The sequence below is a fragment of the Eriocheir sinensis genome, chromosome 12 (genome assembly GCF_024679095.1).
Source record: "Eriocheir sinensis breed Jianghai 21 chromosome 12, ASM2467909v1, whole genome shotgun sequence".
NCBI classification, from domain to species: domain Eukaryota; kingdom Metazoa; phylum Arthropoda; class Malacostraca; order Decapoda; family Varunidae; genus Eriocheir; species Eriocheir sinensis.
Window position 1 is genome coordinate 4,523,042 of NC_066520.1, and position 25,490 is coordinate 4,548,531.

The 25,490-nt window shown below is 42.1% G+C and overlaps 1 protein-coding gene across 4 annotated transcripts in view; it reads right to left on the minus strand.

The window, feature by feature from the left end:
• Positions 1-25,490, minus strand: part of LOC126997311 (zinc finger HIT domain-containing protein 2-like) — a 107,271-nt gene that overhangs the window by 77,018 nt on the left and 4,763 nt on the right. For 3 of the 4 annotated variants that reach the window (XM_050858314.1, XM_050858313.1, XM_050858315.1), the window contains exons 2-3: positions 19,499-19,625; positions 2,732-2,885 (exon numbers count right to left, since the gene is read on the minus strand). In XM_050858314.1, the coding sequence (XP_050714271.1) occupies positions 2,732-2,885; positions 19,499-19,625 (281 nt within the window). The remainder of the gene's footprint in view (positions 1-2,731; positions 2,886-19,498; positions 19,626-25,490) is intronic. The other variant, XM_050858316.1, reaches the window with a different exon arrangement.

Below are 25,490 nucleotides of genomic sequence, written 5' to 3' on the forward strand. Positions count from 1 at the left end.
CACCTCCTCCTCCACTGCCCAAGATTCCACTCCCTCCGCACCACCCTCAAAGCATCCTTAACCAGTCTCCGTATTCACAGGCCAACCCTAGAGGACCTGCTGGGCAGCGACGCCCTCAGCCCCAACACTGCCTTCCACGCCCTCAAGTGCACGCAAACCTTCCTGCAGAAGTCAGGGCAACTCGACAGGATCTAACTCCCGCCCTGGTGACAGGCTGGCCAACACAATCAACGACTCCTGATAACAACAACCACTGACGGGGCTCTAGAGGCTGTGGGCCCACAGCCTAACTAGCCCCATAAAACACCCACGAAGAAGAAGAAGAAGACCTAAGAAGCGATACAAAGCGTTACAGGTCAAAAGAAGAAGATCCACTACATTGGCCGGTGTTGCGAGAAATATCTCCCCGCTGAAATCAGTCATTCTGCTGTCCACCACGCATGCACGCTGTGGGAATACACAGCATTAAAAGTATTAATTTTCCTGGTTTTGTTCTAGTTTGTCCACTTGTGATCTTTGTGAGCTCTGAGGGAAATCAGGAAACAGTAACCAAGTTGAACCTCTCTGCGAGCTATTTTGTGGCGGCGGCAGCGGTTTACGTTCAATAGGCATTGAAGTCAATCATGATATTAGTGATTTCATGATTTTTAACAGAAAGAGTTAGCAGATTATTTCATAACACACAGAAAACTACCAGAAAAATATAGGTTTGCCCAACTGTCCCAAGGGTGACCGCAAGCGACCGCCCTTTCTTTAGCAGACGACACCACGTGGATCACAAGCATGTATTCAGAACTGCCAGCCAGTTGTAAGGCAGCTGCCTTCAACTGGGGTTTAAAAACGATCTGTTCTTACTTCCCATTTTCTGCCTATTAACAAGGTACAGGTAACTCTCGATTTACGCGAGTATTGTGTTCTTGGAGAGGTCGCGTAAATCAAAAACAATGTAAATCAAACAAGAGGTAGGTTTCTGTCGAAAAATAAATACCGTATTTTTCAGCGTATAGCGCACACCTTTTTCTCAAAAAAATGCCTGAAAGTTTAGCCCTGCGCCTTGTACGTCGAATGTACAAATTTTTAATGATTTTTTTCTTCTTTGGGGTGTTTTTAAGGGTGTTTTTTGTCTTATCCAATAACAACGGCAAACTTTCCTTTATCATTGTATATAATCCTTCATAGTCCGTAGCTGTCTTATAATATGTTACCATAGAATACAGGGCGATCTAATAACTACTATACAAAATTGAAATCGATGGAGGATTGCCCATGCCTTGCTGTTATCCCGTTTTTCCGTTGGGCGCCATTTGTATGATCTTGATCTTGATGTCACAGGTGGCTTGATTGTATAACTAAGGAGCAGTACAAGCTACATAAAAAATCATATTTGAAAAAAATATCCATGTGTTCATTATTAATTATTAATATTAGTGAGAATAATGGGGTAAATATGATATCAGAAACTGTACATCATGAGTCTTGTACGAGGAGATATTTCGCGCAATACTAGCCAGGCCGCCATTTGCATTGTTTACAAACCACACAACAACACCCATACAACAAACAGCTGCATGCCGCGTGTCACCAGAAACGTGTGAATTGTGTCTTGCCTAGTTCTCTGTCATAACCTACGAGTGATGGTGGGAATAATATGCTTATTCACTTCATTCAGTGGAGAGAGAGAGAGAGAGAGAGAGAGAGAGAGAGAGAGAGAGAGAGAGAGAGAGAGAGAGAGAGAGAGAGAGAGAGAGAATATCCATATCACCGAGATATCCACTCAGGCACTCAGTCTCAGCCTCACTCGTGTGAGGAAGAAACGAGGGACACCATGAGTGGCTAGCTAGTATTGGTACCGGTACCGAGCAGTCTGGTACCGGTACTGTACCATATAGCTAGTACCGTTAGTACCGGTAACTGCCCACCCCTATTGTTGAGTAGCGTGGCAGCGTGGGTACTGTATTGTTGTTCAAGTGGCGCGCGGGAAGAACTGAGCTCTGCTGTGTGGCCGCGGCGCTATGTGAGTCCAGTTGCGTGAGACATCTGGTGGCCACTCCATAAAATATCGCGTATAAGTGGAAAAAACGTGTAAATAAATTTTTTTTTTTGGATTTTGGACCCCGCGTTATTTAAAAAACGCGTAAACCAAACTCGCGTAAATCGAGAGTTACCTGTACGTATTTTGAGATAACAAGGGAGTAAAGTCGAAAAAATTGTGATAATTAAGGAAGTAAAGTCGGAAAAGTCATTATTTTCCACGGGTTGGAACCAATAAGCGCTTTTACATGGATTTTAATACCTCGAGTTTCGCGATCCTCGAGTTTCGCGCCATACCTTCGGAATGAAGCAAGCGCAAAACTCGAGAGGGTACTGTAGATCTTGGCCTCCTCTTTCCAATGGTGTTTTTGTTGTGTAGCTGTGATGAATAGTTTTTGAGATATAGTGGCTAAAAGAGATCACCTTCACCCGCTGGGGTGCCCGAGCGCACCTGAGGGGATATTCTCGTTGCGAGAGCTTAGCAATGAAAGGGTTAATAAAGAAAAAATTAAAGGAGCTATTACGAGTCATCACCACAAGTGGGGTCCAACCTGGGGACATTTCTGGTTCCCTGCCCTTGAGGGGGCTCCGAGGCAAGTATGAGAGAGAGAGAGAGAGAGAGAGAGAGAGAGAGAGAGAGAGAGAGAAGATGGGGGGGAGGAGCATGTATATTTCAACACAAAATCAAGATGAGTGTAACCTGCCATCCTGACACTCAAGTCCTCGTCCGCCTCATCATCTGAGTCCAAGGGTTCCTCCTCCTCAGCCTCCATCACAGATTCCCCAGATTTGACACGCTGCAGGATCTCTAGCATCTTCATCCTAGATTCTTCGGATACTGTACTGCCTTGCATCTGGTTGAAGAGGCAAGATATATTGCAATACATAGACTGCATGTAATGGACATTTTAAGCATAATTTATGACTCATTTTGCAGCTTCCTCAGTTATATGCTATCAGCTGCATATTGCTGCCTCTTTTATATTGACAACCAAAAAGACATGTTCAACATCTAACAATAACATTGCCCAGTTACTTTTACATTGTACTTTGTGTTGAATAAAACTATTACATGGATAATAATGAGAATCATAGAGAATGGGATCTGATAAAATGACAAAATGAAGGTACTGAACTACATGAGTGTGAGAAGATTCTCAGTAAAATAGTAGGAGATTGAACATATTTTAGAAGGAGTCAGGGGACAATTAAAGGAAATGGAACACAACGGGGTGGAATGTTGAGGCAGGTACCCCTGCACAAGGTCAACTTCTTGAAGGGACCTCTTGAGCAATAGGCAAGATAATACAGATGTATAGATATAAGGCAAGAGAATACAAATGTATAGATAAAGAGACACAGAGATTTATAATTAATGATGATATACTAGATAAAAAAAGTAAACAAAACAAATTTGGCATAATGAAGTATTCATATACCTCTATGTGTAAAGGGGAGCACACAGTCATCAAACTACAGTACCCTCCCGAGTTTAACGCTTGTTTCGTTTCCAAGGTACGTATAGAGCTAAACTCGAGGATCGCAAAACTCAGGGTATTGAAAACACTGAAAAAGCGCTTATTTATTCCGACCCGTGGAGAAGCTTTTTTTTTTTTTTCCACTTTACTCCCTTGTTATCTCAAAATACATACTTTGGAAAAAGGAAGAAAATGAGAAGAGGGAATGGGTCATTTTGAAGCCGCAGTTGAAGGCGGCTCACCCAATCAGCAGCCTCGCTGTCTTAAGGCAGTATCACACTGGCCATTTTCCACCAACTGTTATGGCTATGGGCATTGCCCATATGCCCAATCGGGAGTGAGTTGTCAGTTGTCCGTAAGCTGGTGTCACACTGGGCCTTTTTCCTCCTACTGCTTTGGCGGTAGGGGCAACCAGAAACTCCAACTTCTCCAGGGCCGGATTCACAAAGCGTTTAGTACATAGTTTTGGGCCTCAACACCAAGGTGCGATTCACAGAGCTCCGTGGTAGCAACTACAAGTTATTAACTGTCTTAACACATGCATGCACAAAACAATGATGATGTCACAAGGCGCGCTATGGTCTATTGAATCTAACTTGAGCCTTTAGGCACGGCTCCCCTGAGCCATGCTACTGCCACATAACATCATCACTCTCCTCAGAGGAGCTCGCTACCTCCCCCCCCCCCCCCCCTCTCTTATTTACCTTATATAGCTTGGCTGTGCAGGACGTGAGAGTGAGACCTACATGAGTCTTCCGTGGTGGCGGAAGGGTGACCATCGCATGAGCCATGTTGCCAAGTGAAATGGAAGGTTTACAGAGACATTTTCTTTCCCTCAAATCCCAAGCCATTCATAACACCATGCAGTCGTATTATATATATATATATATATATATATATATATATATATATATATATATATATATATATATATACACTCAACCCTCGATTTGCCGGATAAAAGGGGGGAAGGCTTGTCCGGGAATGGCAAATGTCCGGCAATGGAAAATGTCCGGGGGTCTACCCCCTTGCCGGACTTTACCCTATATATGTCCGGGAAACACAACCCACCCCCGGACTACACCTCGCATAGCTGTCCTATACTGTCCTGTAATAGGTTTAGCTGTATGCTTGGTTACTTTCTTTGGTGGGTTTTTGGGTGGCATCGTTGTGAAGAAGAGGTGTATCCACGACAAGCACGTAAGCACAACACTCGTGTGACGCGGCAGACTTGTGTACAGTCCAGTACTAGACGTGTATGTCCGCCCGCGCTGCCATCTAGTGCCCGATTTGCGAACTTTGTCTGGCGCGGTAGTTTGAAATCGACTTGTCCCGGACTTTTTTTTTTTTTTTTACCCCACGGACTCTTGTCCGGCAAATCCGAAATCCGGCAAATGGAGGTCCGGCAAATCGAGGGTTGAGTATATATATATATATATATATATACACACACATATACAGGTAACTCGATTCACGCGAGTTTGGTTTACGCGTTTTTTAAATAACGCGGGGTCCAAAATCCAAATAAATGTTTAATTTACACGTTTTTTCACTTATACATGATATTTTATGGAGTGGCCACCAGATGTCTCATGCAACTGGCCTCACACGGCGCCACGGCCACACAGCTGAGGTCAGCGGGGTTCCTACTATTCCGTTTTCACAGATCCGTCAACCGTCAGTGACGTCATCAACGGAGCCCGGACCCCGCGTGGAGCCTGTCCAGAGATGAACTCCAGTTAACTTTTGGGTCCGTAACGGCGGTGGTGGTGCCAGTCCAGTGATGTTGAATATTCTACATATCATGAAAATATGAAATAGAAGTACTTACCTACAAAATAACATATACAAGAAGTTGTTGTGGTTAATGCTGTGCATATGTTTGTCAACAAATGATGAGCAATGGACTGACGGAGTGGATCATCCCTGTTTTGCTGACGTCATTTTGACGTCATTAACGTCGACGGATCTGTCAAGACGGAATAGTGGGAACCCTGCCTCAGTTCTTCCCGTACCCCACTTGAACAACAATACAGTACCCACGCTGCCGCGATACTCAACAATAGGGGTGGGGTAGGCGGTGGCTGAACGGAGAGCAAGACAGCCCCGCGTTCAGGAGGACGCGAGTTCAATCCCCGACCGGTGCCACCAAGCTGTGATTTTTCAGCCGCCGCCAAGTGGCTTAAAACTACCCACATGCTGTCCAGAAGACCACCTATCAACCCAGACTCTAGATTCTAGGATTAAAGATGAGCCCCGGGAGGCCAGCATGAGCCAATGCAAGATGGCACCCCTATAAACACTTGCCTGCACCAGAACGGGCTGGGCCAACCATCAGGACCCACCGGGAAGAAGCCTTGGACCGACCATCAGGATCCACTGGGAAGAAGCCTACCAGCGCAATAGGCCACGACGTAAAAAAAAAAAAAAAAAAAAGAAAGAAAAAAAAAAAGTACCGGTACCAGTACCGGTACGTACTAACGGTACCAGCTATACGGTACAGTACCGGTACCAGTACCGGTACGTACTAACGGTACCAGCTATACGGTACAGTACCGGTACCAGACTGCTCGGTACTGGTACCAATACTAGCCAGTCGCTCATGGTGTCCCTCATTTCTTCCTCGCACGAGTGAGGCTGAGACTGAGTGCCTGAGTGGATATCTCAGTGATATGGATATATTTTCTCTCTCTCTCTCTCTCTCTCTCTCTCTCTCTCCACTGAATGAAGTGAACATTTATTTTTCGATAGAAACCTACCTCTTGTTTGATTTACATTGTTTTTGATTTACGCATTATATACCTTTTATTCAAAGTAATATGAATCTTATCGTTTAAAGTGATGAAAATTAAATCGCGGGAAATTCCAAACTATGTAGTAACGTGATACTAGATAATTACACTTTTCTAATATTTTTTCAACAATTTAGAAAATCCAATTTCTATTGAACAAAATTATTTAAGAGTGACATGCGATGTACAAAACTCCTTCAAGTATCGGTAGTATCAGCAGAAAATCAACCGATACTGATACCAATACCGATACTCTTAAAATGTGCCGATACCACCGATACCAATACATCGGTACATCCCTACACTCTACGCTCCCTACATTTCAAATATACCGCCAGTTCTTGACTCAGAAGAATGGTGGAGGCATCTGGCATCCGTACACATACTCATTCGTCTCCAGCGCGCGGCCTACCGAAGGCCACAGATCATTTTCCACTTTTGTTCAGAATACATCTGGCATGTCTCGTGACGTGTCAAGCAGTTGCTCTGCTCCGGGCGGAAGTAGAGTGTGGGCGAATCAAAGTGACAGTGACTCTGATGACTGCTAGGGTAGTGACATTGACAGAGGAGGGAGGGGCAAGTAGGTAGGGAGAGAGAGAGAGAGAGAGAGAGAGAGAGAGAGAGAGAGAGAGAGAGAGAGAGAGAGAGAGAGAGAGAGAGAGAGAGAGAGAGAGAGAGAGAGAGAGAGAGAGAGAGAGAGAGAGTGTGTGTGTGGGGTGCTTCCATGCGACACGTCACGGCTACGAGAATATGTGCAATATTTTCGGCTGTCATAACGTTTTTATTATTAATAGGAGAGAAGTTTTATTACACCACCATATATACTAGATGAATATACAGTTATTGCAAAGAAGAAAGACACCATTTCCACCACTTTTAAATGCCTAAATTTTCCCCGTGCACAGCATCCAGAGAAATTTATCGCCACCCGTACTCTAAGGGTTAAAAAGAGCCAGAATTAGTAGAAAAAGTGTCATATAAAAGCCCTTTAGGAAGATACGATTATAGCAAGGCAAATTTTGCACAACTGAGAAAATAATATGAAGAAGTGGACTGGAGTAGTTTCAACAAAGCTGTCTCCGTCGCTCAAAAGTCTGAGAGCGACTGTCGTATCTCTTACGTCTCTGATGTTTTACGGGTTAAGGAACGGATGGCAACCTAAAATTTCTCTGGCCTGCCATGACTTGACAGCCACTGCCTACTGCTGGTGATGGCAGGAGGAAGGGGAAAGCGATGTTACAACGCGAATTTTACACATATGCCAGGACGACCCTTGACAAACAATTTTATGGACTGGTTGTAATGTGAATATTATAATGTACATGTGAATGTATGACTGTACGTGTGGCGACACCCAGTCGGTGTCGCACAACAGGATGTTTAACAACACGTCGTGCTTTTGGCCGTGGGAAGCTGTGATGAATTGACACTAGGATCAGCAAATGATGACTTTCATCAGCAGTCATCAACCGGAACCCACACCCTTCCGGACGAACTAACAAGCATATAAAACGAGCGAACAATGTGAAGACGGGAGAGAAGACGGGTGACGGGCAGGCGAGCGGTGCTCCGCTGACCCGCGCCCTGTGGTGTGGCTATCTCTCATTTCGTGTGACTCAGTCACGAAAACTGTAAACTTTTGTATGATACTGTTAACCCGTACAGTGTTGCTTTATAGGAGTGAAACAGGTCATGTGGGGTTGGATTTTGGCCAAATAATATTATTGTCTTATGAAATTGAAAAAAAATAGCTGATTTGAACGATATAAATGCGATATATGTGTGTTCCCTGTAAGCTGTCATTTTCTGTGAGTCCTTTCACGCGTGGCACCAATACTCCAGTGGTGGTGCGTAAGACGAAACATGTAGAACAGTACTATGTAACTTCCGCTTCTTATTTATTATTTCCGACACACTGTGAATGCTTCTTCCATGACTATATATTGTTTAGTTTGAGTTTCTTGTAAAATATATCTGAGGATTGTTTGTCTAGCCTTTCTATAGTCATATCATAGTACCAAATTTATCACGCCGACAGACTATATTTTCTCTATGTGTATATAAGTAGCACAATATTATCCCTTCATTGCACAAGCATAACATGTTTTGTAACACCAACAACAAAAAAATTACACACAGCTGCCCAAATAACCCATTATACGAATTTTATGTTTTTTTATGTTGGTACTCCTGCATACCACAGCCCGCCCGCCAGCTGATCACATACCCCAAACATTTTCCCATTTACTACGTAGCTTCCGCGTCTTTGCATTTGCTGCCGACCAATTTGGTATTGCTCTGCTACTGTACAATTTACATAACATCCCAATTTTACAAGTATATCTAAGAGGTAATTGTGTATTACCTCTGGACTGTAGCATATCCCATGAAAATCTGTATGGCTGGGAAACTGATGACTCAGGTTCCGAGCCAGGAATGAATACAAAGGAGAAACAGACAGCAACAACCCTGTTGGGCCCAACGAGGCTGCCTGTATAGCTAACACTGCACTGCACAGGACAACACGTGCTAACAGCGAGGGTGTAGCAGCGTGTCTGGCTATCATGACTCATTGCTGGGCCAACCCGCCAACCCGGCGCCTCACGCCCCAGGGCTGCCAACACAACCGATTTATGACTTTACGCATGAACACAAAATATATTGAAATTGCTATTCAAGTTGGAATGATATAAAAATAGCTGATCTACTGAACAGTATTTTGAGTATATTGATAAGTAATTATGACACCACTGACATATTTGTATAAATATACCTATTTTTTCAATAAATCATTCGTGGTCATGGATACATTCTATGTAATAGACCACAGCAATACAATAAAAATGAGAGTGAGCTTTCAAAATCATATTTAGGCATAGAAAAGACATCTTGAACCATTTCTACAGGTTTAGGTGCCATGAAGTAAAAGAAAACGATGATCGTATATATACGTACTAAACACTTTCCCTCCCGAACGTATATATACGTACTAAACACTTTACGGGTTAATATACTTAAAGTACATTCGTATGTTTTAATCTCCATGTGAGAGAGAGAACTAAAGTGAACAAAAGTGAACTTATAATGGCTACGGCTCGGCCACACATCACTTAACTAAAAGGCTATTGTGTTATCTCACTTACTACAATCAACTTGTGAAGCAGGCCACGGTAACACCGGCCCTGTGACGAGTGAATAACAGTTCGCGCCTTAAACTATAACACTTAACCCTTTCAATACGATGACGCCTACGTAGGCGTCATGAAGCCCCAGTAGCATATACGAAGACGCCTACGTAGGCGTCATATTTCTATTCTGTTTCTTCTTCTATTGAGTTGTCCCGTACTTTGTGTTGGTTACTAAGTAAAGACGCCGTATGCTGTCCTTGAAATCCTATTGCTCCTCCCACCATCCTTGTTCCCACCAATCACAAAAAATGAGCTACAGTATGCACTGCCTTCTTCCCGCCTTGTGTCTAAAATTAGGAAGTCTCATTGGCTGTCTCTCTCTCTCTCCCAGACACCGAGGCGCCGACACCATCACGTCTCGCCCACCTCTCTCTCTCTCTCTCTCTCTCTCTCGAGAGAGAGAGAGAGAGAGAGAGAGAGAGAGAGAGAAGCCGAACCTCGACCTTCTCTCCCAAGAGAGAGGTCTCTACCTTTCGACGTGACCGTGACATGTTGACTGAAAATTAGCAGCATAATATACGGAGGTGACAAGCAGATACATGCCGGGTCAGGTTTCCGCGCGCGGCCGAGCACGCCGTATATCAGCCAGGCGGGCTTTCTGAACATCCGGCACGAAGGGGTTAACACTAACCACATTAAAAAGTAAAAATAACGCTTAAAACTTACTAACATGGTTTTGTCGTAAAATGCGCTGACTACAGTTGTAAAATACTGAGTTTTATCTGCTTAACCATTCAGACAGACAAATACGGAACAAAGGGCATTCCGTATTTTTACCTGTACAGCCCCGCTGATGACTATAGCCGACACTGCATTTGTACACCGAGGGCCCCGCTGCCGTCTATAGCCGACACCAAATTCCTCACTTCGCCACGGGCAAACCATTCACTTTATGAACTTCGAGTCTTTTGCATATTCAAGAGGAGGGATTGGTGAGTCTATTGCTGTAAAGTTCTACTTGATGGGTGCATGTATAGCTGCACAATTAGGATGTAAAAATTAACAATTTGGGGCAAAAATGAGAAATAGCAACTCGTCCACTCTTCCCAGGCGCCGCGGTGACAGAACCTTGTCAGTAGTCAGAAATGTTTATGTCATGTCTGACGGCCGCCGCTCCACTCTTTCCGCCCAAGAGGCTCTGAATATGCTTTTGGACTGATTGTGAGTTCAGTGAGTCCGAGTCATCTGGGGATGAGTATGAGCCAACTCAGGATGAACTGGCTGAGGTTGAAACCCCCATCATACCCATAGTGAGGAGGGCAGTCACACATGGTGATACCAGTGGCTTTGTGGAATTAACGTCGTCACACCGCGCTATAGAAGAGGGTATGGTGTCCACTGACGATGAGTCAATGGAGGAGGAAATAGCCAAAATGTGACCTGTCCTTCTGTGTAACCCCTTGTTTTGAGGTGTATCACACCCAAGTGCAGTTCTAAATGAGCGGAAAAGGACGCTCACTTGGCTATATAAAAATAAAAAAATGTGTTTCTTACATATTATTACCAAGACAATAATAAGTGACAGTAAGATCGACAGACACAACAATAAAAGTGAATGTATGATATAAATTTACACACAAAAATAGTATATATTTAGTTATTACTATAAATCTTACACAGTTGTGCATGTACGTAGTCAAAAAGACAATCATACTGCTTACAAACATTACTAATACAAGAACTATACAGCGTCAGTGTGGCCTGCAAGATGAGGGAGGTTGGTGGCCGGGCGGGAGGACGCAACGTAGCGTAATCCATAACCATCCCGCAGAGGCAAAAATAAGCTGATATGAGTGTTATTATACTTTTTCTCCATAGTTTTAGATCATTTCCAATTGATTTATGCAATAAAAAAATTTTTGATAATGGCTCGGGATTGAGGTGAAAAAAAGCTCAAAGTAGCACGGGGCTGTACAGGTTAAGGAAAGGGTGGCAAGTTTGCAACCCTAAGGTGTCATCTGGCAATATAAGGCCTTCTTGGACGACCCCCCATTCTTGAGACTGCTTTTCACCTCCCTCCCGTAATCTGCCACAGCACTCTATCTTGTACATATGATTGGATGAACCAACACTACTTCTCATTTTGTCACTCATCAAGGATGACACACATTAATTTGGTCACAGTTATGGGATCTACAGTTTGTTCGGAGTATTTCAGTAGCTACTTAGCGGCATTGCACATGACAGTTTCTTAAAACATCCTTTATCTCTACAAAATGTTGACAAATGGCATCGTTTCACTTTATTGTTTCTAACGATAACGATAATGTTTTCATACCGAGAAGTTCTTACTTCTTACAGTGATGCTATAAAATGGATTGTGGTGCAACAGTAACCTCGTGAACTCTATATCCACCCTCAACTGGCAGGGTTACCCATAGGAAGCTCAGAAAATGGTCATCGCCATAGGCCTATGGACATGCAGCCAGCAAGACAGTGGCCGTACCCACCCCCACCACAGCTTGCACAGGACCCCTGATTCTTGCCAAGAATTGGGGGAATTCTTTTTAATCTGACGCGCCAGAACAAGAAACGCAAGAATTTCGCAAGATTTGGGGTTAATTCTTGCTCGGTCTAGGGTAATTCTTGACCTCCAGATGATGGCTCTAGCCCCAGTATGTGTTGTAAACTTGTAGAAATAGCATGCGTGCGCTCGTGTCATGTTTTCAGCACTACAGTGTGTTTTCAGCAATACAGTGTGTGTTCTTTGTGCTTTAACAATGTATCCCAGAAAGATGGTTAAAAAGGATGGTGCTGCAAAGCAGAAAACTGGAACAGTTGATACTATGCTCGCAACAGGAACAGGGAGCGAGCCTCAGCAGCTTGTATGCCCTCCTGGACATGACTGACTCCAGTTCACACTCCATCTCTGACGATACGTTGGGTTAGCTTCATGTTGGTGGTCGAATATGTAGTTCCAGTGCCTCGAGAACTGGGAAACTGCGGCTGCTAAACTCGGGGGTGAAGCCTACACCTTGAGCATAGTTAGTGGTTGCGGGAGTCTCCGTAACAACCGTAACACATTGATTTGTGTTTCATATTATTTATCATTGCTATTTGTTAGTAGAATTACTATAATTCTGTAAAAAATAACATGTATAATGATTTTTATATAAATACTTTTTTGAGATACGGGACACATTAATGGGATATACATTAATTTCAATAGGGAAATTCATTTTGGTTTACGAGTGTTTTGTTGTGCGAGCAAAATTCTGGAATTAAATAAACTTGTAAACCGAGGCTTGACTGTATTAGTAACTAGTAGGATGGATGGATGGACTTACATTTCAGCACAAAGGTCAGCAAAGTTGGGAGCAATTTAAGAAATTTTGATTCTTTGAACTTTCTTAGGATTCATCCTTTGCCAATACTTCGTCATCACTGCTGAGTGCAGAAAAATTTGTCTCACTGAGTATGTTGTGATACTGTAGTGCTTTGTGGATTGGCTCATAACCTTATTTATGCATAGAAGCAGATTATGTGTATGTAAGTGCTCTAAGCAAAAATGTAAACTGCAGGCTGGATGAATGTGCTCAGAGCTCATGTAAGTTTTAAATGTAAGGAACAGTCAACTCTGCTGAAGTGTGTTTGAAATTTTAATGACATATATAAAATCTACCATTAGAGATTTCTTCTTGCACTCTCCAAAAGATCATCTCACCACAGTTTGAGACTTTCTGCCCTGGGAAAATACATGTTGGATGCAAGGCCACTGTACTTCACCTCACAGCCCTTTTAAGATGCAAATGAGATGTGCTATCAGTCTCCATCACAGTAGACAACCTTAAAGTGGTTTCTTTTGGCAAAATTCAGCTTGGAAAGTCCCCCCATTGAAATGATAAATCAAAAAGGGCAATTCAAACTAGGAAAATCTATGCACTAGTGGAAAAATCATGTTTGGTGAGAAGAAGGAAAAGCTTTGTGCTAAAGCTCTAATGCAGATAATGAGATGGTGGGGGATACTTTGATAGTGTAAATGCAGAGGACACGAGCCTGAGAAGATGCAAGAATTACAATTTAATCAAAAGAAAAGTACACTCAACCCTCGATTTGCCGGACTAAAAGGGGGGAAGGCTTGTCCGGGAATGGCAAATGTCCGGCAATGGAAAATGTCCGGGGGTCTACCCCCTTGCCGGACTTTACCCTATATATGTCCGGGAAACACAACCCACCCCCGGACTACACCTCGCATAGCTGTCCTATACTGTCCTGTAATATAATATATTACCTTCTACAACATGCTGTACGCTTGGTTACTTTCTTTGGTGGGTTTTTGGGTGGCATCGTTGTGAAGAAGAGGTGTATCCACGACAAGCACGTAAGCACAACACTCGTGTGACGCGGCAGACTTGTGTACAGTCCAGTACTAGACGTGTATGTCCGCCCGCGCTGCCATCTAGTGCCCGATTTGCGAACTTTGTCTGGCGCGGTAGTTTGAAATCGACTTGTCCCAGACTTTTTTTTTTTTTTTTTTTTTTTTACCCCACGGACTCTTGTCCGGCAAATCCGAAATCCGGCAAATGGAGGTCCGGCAAATCGAGGGTTGAGTGTACAGTCATCCCCCGCCGTTCGTGGGTATTTCGTTCCCGGACTTCGGCGCGATGCGCGAAACCGCGAACGGCGGGACTATAACCCTATGGGAAAATATGCATTTGGGGAAGTCACCTCTGACACGTCATATAAAACATGTTTTTTTCGTTCTTTTTAATGACTGAAATGAGACAAGACCTTGTTAGACAACAACACAGAAGACCCAAAAGTAGCCCAATTTGCGATAAGTAGCCCAATCTGGCAACACTGCAGTGTGGCGGCGCGTGAATTTTTTTTTTTTAGGATAATGTTGCTATGAGAAAATCTCGACCAATAGCAGTCGTCCCTGAGTGAGCTGCTGGCCAATAGGAAAGCTTGACGTCACAGTCTAACCGTGACGTCACTCAGGAGCAACCTAACGTCCATTGCCCCGCCTCCCTCCTCTCTCCCTTCCCCCCTCCTCTCTGCCTCCCTCCCTCCCTCCTCTCTGCCTTCCTCCCTCCTCTCTCCCTTCCCCCCTCCTCTCTGCCTCCCTCCCTCCCTCCTCTCTGCCTTCCTCCCTCCTCTCTCCCATCCCCCCTCCTCTCTGCCCACCTCCCTCCTATCAGCCTGCCTCGTTAGCGTCAATGCATCCGCGACAGCTGATACTGGGGCCGCGTATAAGCGGGGGGGGGGTCACAATTAGTTGACCGCGAATACGCGAAACCGCGATGGGTGAGACCGCGAACGGCGGGGGGTGACTGTAATGTGAATAACGAAATGTGATTTTGAACAAAATATTATATATGCCTCAGGGAAACAAGATTTACAATGAAGTGGATGGGATGGCAAACTGATATACTTTTAAGGATATGGGAAATATGAGACAATAAAAGGGATAACTATAGCATGCTTGATTGTACAAAACTAAAGCTTCAGTCTGAGAATGTAGAATCAATATATTAACCCCTTCACTACAGCCGAGCCAAAACAGCGCCTCGCACCATATCTGGGATCGCTGCACGCCAAATTTCAAATGTTGCTGTTGAATATAACAAGTTTTCAGCCATAAACTCAACATAATCATCATGTATTATATATGAAAACATGCAGAATTAAATGGTGCACATAAAGAAACATAAATTAATTGACAGTTTTGAGATGTAAGCATAAATATAGAGATGAAATAACTTGTATATTGACTAAAGTGCACCAGGACGCAGTATGTGCATCCTCGGATATGGTACGGGGCACGCAAGGACGCAGTATACGTGTCCTTGTGTTGAGGAGGCTAAATCAAATAAAGAACATAACTGGATCAGTTACTTCATGCTAATCCTCACAGATAATAATTGAGTATACGTTTATAGTAGAGAGGGTGAAATCTGCTGTAATAAGGCAGAAAGCATTAAGGTGGAAATTCAGCCGCTTGGCACTGATATCGGTTTTTGGGTCCTACCTTTATTTTCTCACCTAGGTGAATAATATTTTTACACAATGTATTAATATGCAGTGCTTCTATACCAGTAATATGGTAAAGAAAGCTGCCGTAGTTTTTGTGCAGTGCGTTATGTTTGGCGATGACGAAAGACATTCAAAATCACGTAATAACTTCAAAACTATGAATAGTATGGCAATTTCCTTTTGATCACAGATAATATACACAAAAAAGTACCTATGTTACTATTTTCATACACCTAGCTGAAGTTACAAAAATTTATTACACCGCAAAATGTTACCTTTTATTTCGTCAAAAATTCGAGTTTTATAAATTTGTCATAAATTTATTTGAGGAAATTAATGCGTGATAATAGTACGTTTGCTAAACACGAGGGTGGTGATCATTTTGATACTTGAATTTCTAAAATTGGTCAATTACTGACAGAGTTATTCAACATTATGTGCGCCAAAAACAAGTTTTGAGAAAATACCCCATAACAATCACTCCAACATGCACCAAATCCAAATATTTACTTATATAACTCTTCGGCCATTCCTGGAAGGTTGGTAGTGGTTGTTTAGGTAGTTCAGGCCATGTCTACATCACGATTATGTCACCTGTATAGCCCCTACGGAAGGTGAGTTCTCCCTTGCCTGCTAGACCTCTAAAGAAGCCAAGGCTCCAGGTCCCGTGTTATAATCACATTAGATTATATAACATATTTTTGATATGTTATATATATCTAATGAAAATAACATATTCACTGGGTCTCAGTTTAGCCCACCCCACCTCATTGTTGCCAGGACAGTTTGTTTAGAAATTACCAGGCTGATAATCAGGGCCAGGTGTTGTCTTGCTTTTCTTCTTTGACTTCTTTACTGCTTTCCGTGGCGTATATGCTGTGAACTCTTTGACACCCTCCTGGGAGGGTGGCTGATGCGTATCGTCACATTTCTTCCACCTTTTCAATATATTCTGGCGGCCTGCTTCACTTTTCGACTTTCTTTTTGCACTCGTAAGTGGCATTGTCACTTACTATAGTCAGTACGACAAATCAAGCGCACAAAAGTCATCACCATGGAAGAGAGAATGACGTGACGAGAGTACGTGCACCCACTCCCGTCTTATTTCACGCACTGAGCCCAAGGCCATGCGGCACGCCACCCGCTCCCACTCCTCACCAGACAGACCCAAAGTATCGTACACCGCTATCAGTCAGAAAAATTAAGAAAAAAGCAGAAAAAACGAAAGAAATACAAGGAAAACAAAGCTTAGTGGATAAGAGGGTGTGTCCGCAGCGAAGGCATTTAAATGTCCAGCCATTTAAATCCGCTTTACGTGGCGTTATGCGCCTGGCAACCAGTCACCCCGGTTGGGTGAAGAGCGACGACGCCATACACGAAGTTTGAAAATTTCGATAATTTTCACCCAAATTGCCGAATTTCCCCCTTAACTCCAAAAAAGCGATTTTCATAAATTTTGTACCTATGGACTCACCAGGAAGAGACGAATCTTATTCAGAAGGTGGATTATGCCTATTTTTTCATTATATTGGGACCTGAACAGGCAGTTCACATTAACTCTATGCTCTTTCGATAGTATCAGAAGGCAGAATGCAGTGCAACAATGTTTGCATGTCAGAAAGCATCAACTCCCTGAGGGTAAGGAGTTATTGCAAACATTCTACCATAAAATTTGATGATAATAGGTACAAAGAATTACAAAGCAGAATGCATTATATCCACACAAAGAAACATTCTACCATATAATTTGATAATAATAAGTACAGTACCCTCTCGAGTTTCGCGATCCTCGAGTCCAAAATTCTTACCATCACAACTTTCGCGCATTACCACCATGAGTTTCGCGTTGCTTTGACATGTACGGGTCACGTCTACCTACTGTCGGCGTCATGTGTTCTGTCTTAAAAGGCAGTGTCCAACCATTGGGGCTATGGGCAACCACGGTTGCCCGATGCCCAACTGGGAGTGAGTTGTTGGTTGTCCTTATGAATGGAAAACGGTTGTGAGTACGAGCCTGAGTACCTGGGTACCGAACGGCTGCATGTAAACAAACACGGCAGTGGCTGCATGATGAGCAGTGGAAGATGGCCCACCAAGAGATTCGTAAAATGGACTGGCAGAGCTGCTTTGCTTACTACTTGATTAACAAGATAAGAGAACACCACGTGCTGTGGAGCCACAGTCCAAAAATCTTTTTCTCAGGTCTATGAAAATTGTAGATCTCCCGGTGTTGTTTTCCTTTTCTTCTTCTTCTTCTTCTTCCTTTGACCTATAACGCATGGCAGCGACGGTGAAAAGTAAGTGAAAATAGCAAAAGGGCATAGAAAAGCAAAATCAGGGAAAGAAAAGGACAGAAAAACACCTAAGTTCAGGGTGAAGTGTATAAGTGCGCACTGTTAAGTAACTAAGGGCCGCTTTCACAGTCACTTTGTTTGTTTTGATCTTTACCAATGGCGGCGATCGCCGCTTAGTATTTCACGTGAAACTGGACGATGGGGTAGTGGCGGCTGCAGACGAAGCGAGAGATGTTGAGAATGTGCGGGGCTAGGCTAACCCCGCAGCCGCCACTACCCGATCGGCCAGTTTCACGTGGAAATACTATAGCAGCGACCGCTGCCTTTGGTAACGATTAAAGCAAACAAAATGACTGTGAAAGCGGCCCTAAGTGCATGTTGTGAAGTATAAAAGTGTGGAGAAGGACCTAAGAAGCGATACAAAGCATTACAGGTCAAAAGAAGAAGGTCCACTATACACTGGTCAGTGTTGCAAGAAATATCTCCCCGCTGAAATTAGTAATTCCCCTGTCCACCACACATGCGCGCTGTGGGAATACACAGCATTAAAAGTATTAATTTGCCTGGTTTTGTTCTAGTCTGTCCACTTGTGATCTTTATGAGCTCTGAGGGAAATATGGAAACAGTAAACAAGTTGAACTTCTCTGCGAGCTATTTTGCGGCGGCGGCAGCGGTTTTCGTTCAATAGGCATTGAAAAAGAAATCATGATATTAGTGATTTCATGATTTTTAACAGAAAGAGTTAGCAGATTATTTCATAACACACAGAAAACTATCAGAAAAATATAGGTTTGTCCAACTGTACCACGGGTGACTGCGAGCGACCACCCTTACTTTAGCAGACGACACCACGTGGATCACAACCGTGTATTCAGAATTGCCAGCCAATTGTAAGGCAGCCACCTTCAACTGTGGCATAAAAACGAACTGTTCTTACTTTCTGTTTTCTGCCTATTAACAAGGTACGTATTTTGAGATAACAAGGGAGTAAAGTTGAAAAAATTGTGATAACAAGGGAGTAAAGTCAGAAAAAGTCATTATTTTCCATGGGTCAGAACCAATAAGCGCTTTTACATGAATTTCAATACCTTGAGTTTCGCGATCCTCGAGTTTAGCGCCATACCTTTGGAATGAAGCAAGCGCGAAACTTGAGAGGGTACTGTATAAAGAAACATTCTACCATATAATTTGATAATAATAAGTACAAAGAAACATTCTACCATATAATTTGATGATAATGGGTACAAACATTATATTATTTGATGATAAGTTGCAAAAAAATTACAAAGCAGAATGCATTATATCCACAGAGAAGTAGTTGGTGAGCTTTGGTTCATAAATTTTGCCATTAACTACATGTTTGTTTGTTTTTAGAATAATAACAGAAAGCAAAAGTTTGAAGGTCAATATGCAGGCGTACAAAACTATGAGGAGGTCATATACACAGAAATAAAGAAATGAAGCTTTTAACCTTTACCATCAAGGTCCTCAAACCAGGATTTTGGAGTTAATGTGTTCTGCCTTTTCATGGCAAAAATAGCTAACAGTATCTGATGACATAAAAAAAAAAAAAATAAATAAATAAAAAAAATAACAAGATGACAATGTAAAGAAAGGTAGAGTACTGAAAAGCAGATATGGGAAAGTTTCTGCTCCAAGTTACTTGAAAGTAACTCAAAAAAATTAAGTTTAGTGATGAATATTATAAAATAGCTCTAGTGAAGGAGTCATTTCCTTACCTCTTCCTCCACCTGCTCCCTATAGAAGTTTTCAGAGCACTGAACATGGTCTGGATTCTTGTAGCAAGAAGAAGAACAGTATGGGGTGTTGCAGCGTGGACATGTGTATTTGGATGGGTTTGGGCAGCTGAAAAGATTTTTCAGGTAACTACACTTGCAGCTGAAACTATGTTATTGTATATCAAGAAAAACATGAATGAAGAACATATCCCTGGATTTGGCAAGAAACATGGCAGGCCTAACTATGAATCTGCTCGTCAATCATGGCTCTGGGTAATGGAATCCCAGCTCAACCACCAGTTCATCTTTTGAACAGGTTGGTAAAAGGGTAGCTACCTAGGGAAACCTGGAAAGGTTAAACTGTGGTAACCCAGATGTCACAATTGTACTGTGTCCCATGGTTATGAGCTTTTACCCACCAAAGCTGGGAGGAAAGGGGAGGAGTAATGAATGTAAACAAGGCAGATATCATGGTTATAAGTATGGCCAGTGTAACCACTTTTCCATCTCCTTACATTCTATGAATGTTTCAGTCAATTATGACTGCTGTATCCAGTAAAGAGTCACCTATGAGAGCTACTGAGGGAATGTCGCAAGGCAGATGTTGTGTGGAACAGCAATTGTTGGGTTCATCCCACATGGGTCAACTGAATGCAGGTATGTGATGTTGTCTTTGTTGCTCCACTCAGCCCTCTCAACCCTGAGGACTTTATTGGGTTTAACACTTCAGAGAAGGAATATATAGATTACTGTCACCTACTGTGCTGCCAGTGATAGCAACAGTGCAGCTTTTAGAGTATCACACTGTTTATCGTGAAGTCAAATTTAACAAATCTAACTAATATAAATCTTACCTTACTATAGCTAACCCAACTGAACCCCTCCTTCCCCACTGCCAAATTATGATATCCTAGAATGCACTCAAACTTTTTACTACAATATTTCACAGCTTCTTTAATTCTTGAAGCTATTAACTACTGCTCATCATTCCAAGACCAAAATCCTACACCTAATGTCAATACTAGCCTTGCACATGATGGCTACCATAAAAGAAATATTAGCCCTGCAGAACACTGACTGATAGTTACATTTTCTTTTTGGCTAGGGTATTAGCTGTGAATTACCATCTTAGTTAGAAACTAACTAATTACAGAGAGCATATGCCAGGGGATGCATTGCTTCACTCACCAGCCACCTCCACCCCCTGACAGCTTCTGAGTAACCCCCCATGCAGTTATCCTTCCCACTCTAAGCCATAGGGGTGGGCAGGTACCGGTACTAACGGTACCAGCTAAACGGTACGGCACCGGTACCAGATTGCTCGGATTTATTTATTGGATTTATTGATAATTCTTCATGTCCGATTCTTTTTTAGGTTGCTACTAAATATTGTTATTGTTATTAGACTATGATCGAGTACATCCATAATAACTATACATGCTATTTTTTTATCGAAAAAATAAATATTCACTTCATTCAGAGAGAGAGAGAGAGAGAGATCACCACTCAGTGAGTGGATATCTCGGTGATATGGGTACTCGATCATAGTCTAATAACAATAACAATATTTATTAGTAACCTAAAAAAGAAAAAGAATCGGACATGAAGAATTATCCAGTAACTCCAATAAATAAATAAAATAATAAAATAATGGAAACGGGAGCTGTGATGGAAACGGAAAGCAGGACAAAATGGTGGGAACTTGAGGGGACGGTCAGCGAGGCAGTGACTCAGCGTCTCCATACAGGGCCCATACCGCGTGATACCACATTGAGGCGGGCAGAGAGCGAGCGTCACTAAGATCCAGACGGTACCGGTACTAGCGGCAATGCGCAGTGCCGAGTGATCATGACGCTTCCTGGCATCCAAGTGATCATGAGGCTTCGCGGTACCAGGTACCGCGAGGAATAATAATAGTTATTATTATCATTATTATTAAAATGCATAAATAAATGTTTATCTACTAGGTAGTGTTAACATATGTTTTAAAGTTAAAATGAAAAAAAAAAAAAAACATGAAATACTCCCCAAGAACAAGTATCTACACCACAGTTTATTCACACTCTGTGAGTTTTGCCTCGCTGACTTATCTAGTACACGACTATATGTATCGGGCGGGTACTGGACAAGGGGGAGAAAGAGGTTCAGAGAGCTGCGGCTGGTCGCTATTGATGTACAAAGGCTACCTCTTGAATGATCCATTTCAGGGCCTGGATGATTTACATGATTATGTTATTGAATTCAGAATATGTAGATCACGTCATTCTTCTGTACTTTAGCTAAAAGCTCCTTGTCAAATACGTACTCTACTTGATACATATGAGCAGTGCTCACAAAATTACCCTGTTGCAAAGAAATTATTACTTATTTATTCCACTTTGCCTATTTCATCTGCTACACCAAAATAAAGTTTTTCTGCAATTGAACATATGAAATCATATAGACCGTCAACTATGGGTGAGGAGAGATTGAATGGGCTTGCAAAATTATGCATTCACCGTGAACTGACCAACAGTGATCTGATTGAAAATTTTGTTACAGCTGTCATTGATATATTTAAAAAAAAGTTAGAGGAAACTTTATTCTGTAATGTGTACAGCACAACACACACACACACACACACACACGGATGGTGGTCCAGCTCCTGCAATGGCGGGTAACTCAAGGGTGCAAACCCAGGCCCCTAAACCCGGCCTCAGCCAAACAAGCAGTAATGCAAACAGACATGGAATCGTATGAAGCAAAGGAAGTCCTAAGAGACACACACACACACACACACACATCGAGGGAGAGGGCTAAAAAGGACTGGTTTAATGCAAGATGTGCAAAGGCAAAAGAGACAAAGTGTGGTCAAGATTAAAAAGAAACAAAATTCAAAGAAACAGAGAAGACCTTAAGGCAGCGAGAAATGAGTACGTGAAAGTGAGAAAGGAAGAAGAGAAACGATACAAAAAGGATATTGTGGAAAAGTGTAAAGAACAACCTAAACTATTTTAAAGATTTATAAATGGAAAAATTAAATCAAGAGAAACAATTGAAAGACTGATTGAAGAGAATGTAGAGATCGAGGATCCCAAAGGCATGGCGGAATTATTTAACAAAAAATTCCAGCAAGTGTTTACCAAAGAATCATTATTTAATGAACCACAAGAAAACAACTTAGATCTACATATGGAAGAAGTCAAAATAGATAAAGAGGAGATAAAAAAAACTATTGGGGGAATTGGAAGAAGGGAAGGCCGTGGGACCGGATGGAGTTTCAGGTTTTATACTTAGAGTGCAGAAATGAGCTAGTTGGCCCGATATATGACATCATAAGGTGCTCAATTAAAACTGGCACAGTGCCCAGGAAGTGGAAGAGGGCAGAAGTGGTACCTATATACAAAAGTGGAAAAAAGGAAGAACCCCTAAATTACAGACCGGTGTCTCTGACCAGTGTAGTATGTAAAATATGTGAGAAATTAATAAAAGAACAATGGATGAGATTTCTAGAACATAATCTAATCACAAACAATCAATATGGGTTTAGGAAAGGCCGCTCATGTGTGACAAACTTGCTGAGCTTTTACTCAAGAGTGACGGACAAATTACAGGAAAGAGACAGATGGGTGGATTGCATTTACCTAGACTTAATGAAGGCATTTGACAAAGTTCCACATTCAAGACTGCTGTGGAAACTAAAGGATTGAGAGGAAAAATGAAGTGCTGGATGGAAAGCTACTTAAGAGGAAGAGAGATGAGAACCGTGGTTAAGGACACTAGATCGGAATGGAGAACGGTGGAAAGTGGAGTGCCCCAGGGGTCGGTTTTAGCACCAGTACTCTTCCTAGTCTATATTAATGATATGCCAGAGGGAATAAACAGCTACATGAGCCTGTTTGCAGATGATGCTAAACTGCAAAGACATATAAGAAACAGTGAAGACTGCAAGGAGCTGCAAGAAGACCTAAACAAGATTTGGAAATGGAGTCAGAAATGGGAGATGAAATTCAACGTAAAGAAATGTCATGTTATGGAAATGGGAAAAAGTGTAGAAAGACCAAAATGGACATATTAAATGGGAGATAGTGAAATATTAAAGAAAGTAAATGAAGAGAGAGACCTGGGAGTAATAATGCAAGATTATATGCAACCAGAAAGTCACATAAATCGGATCTTCGGTGATACATATAACATGGTGAGAAATATAGGTATAGCATTCCACTACATGGACAAAGAAATGATGAAAAAATTAATAACTACTATGATCAGACCTAAACTAGAATACGCAGAAACAGTGTGGTCTCCACATATGAAGAAACACAAAAAAACTAGAGAATACAGAGGATGGCAACAAAAATGGTTCCAGAAATGGAGGGACTGACATATGAAGAAAGACTAAAGGAAATGAACTTACCAACACTAGAACAAAGAAGAGAAAGAGGAAACCTAATACAAATATATAGGCTATTGAGTAATATGGAAGAAGAAAATAACGAGAAATTGCTACTAAGAGAAGAAACTTCCAGCAGGAATACTAGAGGACATAGTAAAAAGTTGAGGAAGAGAAGATGCTCAAGAGACATAAAGAAATATAGCTTCCCACAAAGAAATATAGAAGTTTGGAACAGATTAAGTTAAGAAATAGTATCGGCGAAGAGTGTGCAGAGATTCAAGGAAAAGTTGGATAATTAAAGATACGGAGACGTCACCACACGAGCGTAAGCCCAGGCCCTGTAAAACTACAACTAGGCAAATACACACTGTGACACACACGGAGCTGAGCCACAGAAGTGATAACACATCGGCCGTGGGGTCCTGAATCCCGACTCCAGAATCAGCTGTTCGCCAGCCAGGTTGTTGTGATACAGGGCCAAGGTGATGCGCTAAAGTGGTCCGTCTCCCGTCTAAAGAACTTAAGTTTGAGTAGGATGAGTGAGGAAGAGGAAGGGTGGTGGACACCGAAGGGAGGAGGAGGAAGGGGAACAAGGCGGAAAGTTCTAGAAGGAGCCAAGGGGGGCTTGGGAAGTGACGAGTGCTACGAAAACATTGAGCCTGCGTTCTTGGGGTTTGGTGATATGGAATCATCCATATACAGAAGAGTACTGCTGGTGGAGAAGAAGTTAAATACATGGACAGACAGAGTCAAGGTCATGGAAGAAGATGTCTGAGGTAAGAGACTGCATAGTGAACTAAGATCTAGAGTAAGGAACCTAGAAGAGAGAGAGAAGCACCTGGTTCAGGAGAATGAGGAGTTGAAAGAGAAGCTAGCAAAATACGGAAGTATGGTGAAAGAAGGACTAGAAGTAGTACGAAAGGAAAATGAAGACCTGAAAGTGATAATGGATAAGGAGGAAAAGCGAGTTAAGGAGGAAGTGTTGGGAGAAATGAAGACTTGGAAGGTAGAGCACGAAAAAGCTAATATAGACTTAAAGCAAGTAATTGAGAAGCAACTAAAAGAGGAAAAAGAAAATGTAGAAAAAGAGATGGTCAAGGTCATTAAAAAGAATGAAGATTTAGTAAGAGATGTAGCAAATAAGAAAAAAAGTGTAATAATATTCGGAATAAAAGAGAAGAACATTAATTATAAACCTAAAAGGGAGAAAGAAGAGCTGAAGTCAGTGAAGGCTCTACTGAAAAACTTAAATGACAATGAAATTCAAGACCTGGAGGATGAGGTAGAAGAAATCTAAAGGATAGGCCCTTACATAGAGGGCAAAACAAGGCCGGTTAAGCTGAGAATGAAGTCACAGAAAGTAACGGAGGAAATACTATGTAGAACAACTAAACTAAGAGAAGTAGAAGAATGTAAAGAAATATATATAAATAAAAATAAAAATGAAGATGAAAGGAAGAAATGGAACAACTTTTTGCAGAGGCAAAAGAAAGGAATAAAGTAAGATCTGAAGAAGGCTGGACCTGGTGTTAACAAAAAAAAATACACTTGAAGGATAAATTAAGGTATGGATGCCCTCTGGGGGAAAAAAAGTGACCACGTGATCATAGAGATAGA